This window comes from Sesamum indicum, unplaced genomic scaffold (genome assembly GCF_000512975.1).
Source record: "Sesamum indicum cultivar Zhongzhi No. 13 unplaced genomic scaffold, S_indicum_v1.0 scaffold00511, whole genome shotgun sequence".
Taxonomy (NCBI): Eukaryota; Viridiplantae; Streptophyta; class Magnoliopsida; order Lamiales; family Pedaliaceae; genus Sesamum; species Sesamum indicum.
In genome coordinates, this window is record NW_011628387.1 from 1,554 (window position 1) to 7,212 (window position 5,659).

At 30.2% G+C, this 5,659-nt stretch overlaps 1 protein-coding gene across 1 annotated transcript; it reads right to left on the bottom strand.

Annotated features, from left to right (window-relative positions):
* Positions 1 to 46: 46 nt before the first annotated feature.
* Positions 47 to 5,120, bottom strand: LOC105180283 (developmental protein SEPALLATA 1-like). The gene is made up of 8 exons (XM_011103957.2): positions 4,576 to 5,120; positions 2,051 to 2,129; positions 1,840 to 1,859; positions 1,574 to 1,673; positions 939 to 980; positions 795 to 836; positions 499 to 632; positions 47 to 388 (listed from the first exon to the last, which is right to left on the bottom strand). The coding sequence occupies exons 1-8, from the start codon at positions 4,758 to 4,760 to the stop codon at positions 319 to 321; spliced, it is 672 nt and encodes a 223-aa protein (XP_011102259.1). The 5' UTR covers positions 4,761 to 5,120; the 3' UTR covers positions 47 to 318.
* Between the last annotated feature and the right edge of the window lie 539 nt (positions 5,121 to 5,659).

Below are 5,659 nucleotides of genomic sequence, written 5' to 3' on the forward strand. Positions count from 1 at the left end.
GGGAGGGAACGACTTTGGAGATATAAATGCTGGACAACAAACTAAATAAGGTGACATTATTAATATAGCTGGACACTCATTTTTTGAGGTTTTGCAGACATGAAATCCCCAGTCACCATCATACGTACCTATGCCATATTAACTTCAGTACCATAACATGATCCCTTGCTATATTATTATGGTATTTCCGACCCATATCCAAAGCCCCTTTTAACATTTTTGGTAGCTCATAATAATACCATACCTTATTCTATATGTTCTCTTACATAAAAACTTGTCTAACTATTACAGCAGACCATTTAATATTAGGACATGCAGTCAATGCATCCATCCGGGCAGCATCCCTTTTGCATTTTCTGCTGCATTATTCGGTGCGGACAACCTGTACCTGTCAAACAACGTGATCAAAGATTAGAATGATTTTCGTTTTCATACTCTAATATATTGCTGCAGTTTCTGATTAATAAAAAATTATGTGTATACGTATATTATTCATACTGAATTTGTGCTGTATTATTGCAGCCAAGGGGCTCCAGAAATGCCTCAGGCTGAGCCAGCTGCAGGGGTCGATAGGGCATGTTCCGTTCGCCTTGTTGCCAGGTTTCTCGTATTGCTGCATTAGTTTCTTCGAGCTGCATCCAATAATTTTATAAATTATTGTGAAATAAGTTTATTTGAGATTTTTCTGTTTCTCCTAAATGTGAATTTTATTGTTTTATGAACAATTTGTTAGGAATAATATATATATATATATGATACAATATTTGGGATTATTGAAGGGATGATGTCCGTACCTTGCTCCTCAGAGCCCTATTAACCTCCATCAGATTCTTTTCCTGTAAGAATATTAAAAGCATCAAAAAATTTAGTTGTCAACATAAATTTTTTGGTCATTCTTAGAAAATAAATTAACTATTTGCTCATAGATAAGGACATACCTTTTGTTGAAGACCTGAAAGCTGCTCAAACATATGTTGAGTCTGAAAACATTTACTCCAGATTTTAATAGAGCATCTAAAATATTAATTAAGACCATCCAAAAATTATGGGACGAAAAATACAATTACCCTCATATTATTTTAGGAAAAAATACAATTTTCGTCCTATAACTTATGGGGTTAACATTTTGGTCCTTCACAAATTGATTTTTACAATTTAGTCCTGTAACTTTAAAACTTTGATAATTTTCATCCTTTTCCGACCAATCTGACCGGAAAATTGCATGTGACCAATTAAATTGCACTTTTAGTCCTGCAACTTAGGGAATGTTGACTTTTTTAGTCTTGTAATTTGAAAAAATTGGCACTTTTTGTCCTTAATCAATTTATTTACAGAATTAAAATTGCAAGTAAATTACAATTTCCGATCAAATTGGTTGAAGAGGACTAAAATTATCAAAATTATAAAGTTACAGGACTAAATTGCGAAAATCAATTCGTACAGGACTAAAAAAATGCCATCCTCCCTAGATTACAAAAATAAAATTGCAATTTTCCCTATCACTTTATCAAAGATAAATCAAGGTTCTAATAAAAGAATAAGATATAAGATATACAATAAATTACATTAATACCTGTTTCAGTCTTATTTGTTTCAAAGACGTATCTAGCATAGTCTCGAGTTGATCAAGTTCCTTCGGACCTAACTTTCCCAAATCTTCTCCCAAAAGGTGCCTGAGATCAAAAAGATCGAGTAAAGCATATATATTAATGATTAATTTTCTTACTTTCCAATATATGTAAATAATTAGTACGTCCCTAGAATATTTAATTTTATTGGAAAAAAATTATTTATGTAATTAATTGAAACCATATATATGAAGTCTGACATATTGATTACCTCTGAGATTGTTGTAAATTCTGCTTAAAGAATTCCATTACCCTTTAATTATTGTTATTACACACACACACACACACATATATATATATATATATCAAAATACAAACCCATAAATGAATGTTCATATATATATTGTCCGTGGGTATGACCTAGTTTCAATTATACATATTATGTGTCAGAATTGAAAATGGAAGTATAGTAGTAGTGGTACCTGTGCATTATTGGGAGATTGGTGAGCTTCAATTGGACCGTAGCTGCTCTTGTGATATCTCTCCAATGTCTTGCTCATGCTAATTTAAAGAAAGGCATGCGTATATATATAAATATAAATAAGCATTAATTAAAAGGAAAAGCGGACATATATAGCTACAAGAATCAAACGAGTTAACATTTTACGCATCAAATTTTGAATCAATTACACCATGTTACTACTTATGTAGTTTGTTAATTAATTACTAGAACGCTTTAAATACCATTCTAAACGTTAATTCATGATGCATTTAATTATTCGATCCGATAATTTTATTTTTTTTATGTTTCTATATAATTCTCGTACGTTTTCATGTTTATTGGACATCCATATCATGGACAGAATCTTGAACATTGCACATATCATATATATCTTGGAAAAAATACGATTACTGGTTAATGTGTCCAACCCAATGGTCAGTACTTTCTAGATAAGAATAACAGAACGACAAGATCATGCATGATAATTATACGAGTAATCATATGAGAACAAGCTCAGATCATCTAGAGCAAATTTCCAATGTTCTTAAGAAAAGCTGCATTATGTAAAAACATCCTCAAAATTAATCCGTTAATGTTAATTTTAAATATTTGGTGCAAACAGATATACTAATTTATTAATTAAGCAAATCTTGAAATCAAGTCGAAGGTTAATAATTATAAAAACAGATTTTTATTATAATATCGCCCTTGAGGGAAACTTGTCGAATAGTACATTTCACAATGAAATTGGAAAAAGAGCTTACTTTGACTACTAAGTAGCTATTAATATAACTTATAATTTGAAGTTGTAAGTATATAGTAAAAGCTTATAATTAATGTATCATATACGTAATTGTTGTTGCAGTATTTTCTGTTGTCTAGTTTTTGTTGTATTCCATTCAAAATTACTCTTATCATCCATATTTTTACGTCTCTTACATATGTCAAATTAGGTATATGTTTGCTACTATTTATATAGACTTATTGCTCTCATATCTGCATTTATACATATAATTAATCATTTAAATATTCTGAATAAGTCGCATTACAGATTCAATATGCACATACTTTACTATATAAAGAAGCTTTTCGTAGAGAATGTATATAACTTAAAGAAACCCTAATAAGAATCAAATCTTTGCAAAATCTAAATATGTTCTTTCTCTAATACAATATATATATATATATATATATAACAAGTGAAGGGGGGAAAGCAACTATACTTTTTATCAAGTTAAATTTTTTATTCCAAATCATATTGCATCTTTTTTATTTTAATTCATATATACATACACGTCACATATGTAAATTTTTCTTTAGAAAAATAAATGATGTCATATTTGCACAGATAGCATACATGTCGATTATGTTAAATGAAATAGAAGATGAAATATGATTCAAAACCCGATATTTTTATAAGCATAATTTTCAAAAATTAGATAGCCAAGATTTAGAGAAAAATTATTTCATATATATTTCTCAAACTATATATATATATATATATTTATATATATCATCTTTCTTATAAGATACAATAAATTTCAGAAAAATCCCAATATCTTGACAAGAAAAGAAGAGAATTTTATTTAAGATATGCATATATTTGCAGCATCTAAATCCAAAATTAAAAGCCTAAAGTAATTACTTCAAAAAAAGAAAGAAACGAAAAATTACTATCACAGAGGAAGAGAGGCCAAGGTGCATCAGAGACACTACTTACGAAATTCTTGATCAGATCATTTTAAATACTAGAATTCTTTTGATTTTTGACTTTTTTTAATAATGAAATGTTTGAAATATAATCTCCACATGAAAGGAAAGCTAATATCATGAGATGCTCATTTCTGGAGCGTATATACATACACTAAAAATCATGATCAAGATACCCTTTTGGACAGCATAATCCAAGAAAATCAAGCTTTGCAGCTTTTGAGTTGCAATTTTACATATATATATATACACACACTAATTAAACATATATATGTAATCAATTTTTAGTACCAGCACTTGTACAAAAGTTACTTCTGACTCAGATCTCACCAACACTTCTACTGAAATCAAATCCAATAAAGGGATATCATATAATCATATATTCAAAACAAACATACATTTGAAGCTAGAACATTAAGGTTGCCCAAAACGAGACCACAAAAGATACAAAATCCCCTCAACATCTGTAGTACCCAAAATTCCAGCAATCTTTAAAAACCCAAGAAAACTTTAACCTAAACAATGAAAACTACTGACAGAAGGAAAACAAAAAAAAACCTTTTTCCCTCTTATCAGACTCTTGATTAATTACTAATCTCTTTTTTCTCAGAACTAATCAATAAACCATAAAAAGAAAAACCCACAAAATGCTTCACAAATTACACATATACAGAAGAAACTTTTAAATTAAATATTAATAATTCTAAGTCTGTGTACATATATATATTTGTGTGTGTGTGTGTGTGTGTGTGAAATTATCAAATTAATTAAGACAAGAAAGAGTGAAAAACATACCTAGAGGTGCTGCAGAACTCATAGAGCTTTCCTTTGTTGGAGAAGATGATGAGAGCAACCTCAGCATCACAGAGGACAGAGAGTTCACAAGCCTTCTTGAGCAGTCCATTTCTCCTCTTGGAAAAAGTCACCTGTCTGTTGATCTTGTTCTCAATCCTCTTCAACTCCACCTTCCCTCTACCCATAATTATAATATGTCTGTATGAATACACAATTCTTGCACGTCCTACGTACGTACTATTATGTAACTGTACTTTCAAGATATCCTCTTCAACTTTATAAAAATCAGCGCTGATTTTAGCGAACTACATCAGACGAGAAACGAACCCTTTTTGCTCACAACACATTTATGGGATCGTAGTACTGTGGACGTGTATGTTTCTCTTTCCCCCTTTCTCTCCTTCTGCTGCTTTTTCTTCGATCGGCAGGAAGTAGCAAATGCTGATAATTAGGAGGGCAGGTCTTAGGTTTGCTGATGTAACTCTACACTTTTCATTCTTACATCCATACATAATCTATCTCTATGTAGATGTCTCTTTATGTATGTATATGTACATGACTTTGTGGATGTTAAGTAGGATAGTGGCATCTATCGTCCTGCAAAACATATGTATATGTTGCCTCCGGAGTTTAACCAAACCTTTCCACTATTTTGTAGCTCAAATATAGTATTAGGATAAACCCATTTTTGGTTTAGTAATTTATCGTCATTTAGCGTTTCCATCCTTTAACTTTTAGGAAAGCATTTTCATTTTATATCTTTTTAATTTTTACAATTTCAACTGAAACTCACCTCCACTGGTGAGAAAGCCTAGAGTGAACTCTTAAAGAAAAAAAGACTGAAATTGTAGAAATTAAAAAAAAAAAAAAGTAGGACTAAACTGCTATATTTTGGATAAAATACGCTAATAGAAACAATAGCCTTCAATTTTAAAAAGTCACATGAGATGCACATGCATTTTTTTAACGGAATGAATAAACTACGACAAGAAAAAATAAAAAATTATAAAAATACAAAACTGAAAAACTATATGTACCCTAGAAAGTTAGAGCTTGAAACGCCAAATCTAAGTTATAAGATCAA

Bases quoted from the DNA above. Each gene is read 5' to 3' on its own strand.
- LOC105180283 (XM_011103957.2), bottom strand. From the start codon at position 4,760: ATGGGTAGAGGGAAGGTGGAGTTGAAGAGGATTGAGAACAAGATCAAC. The intron at 2,130-4,575 runs GTATGTTTTTCA...TCTTTAAATTAG, and splicing joins GAGTTCTGCAGCACCTCTAG to CATGAGCAAGACATTGGAGA. The intron at 1,860-2,050 runs GTACCACTACTA...TTCTTTAAGCAG, and splicing joins AATCTCCCAATAATGCACAG to AATTTACAACAATCTCAGAG.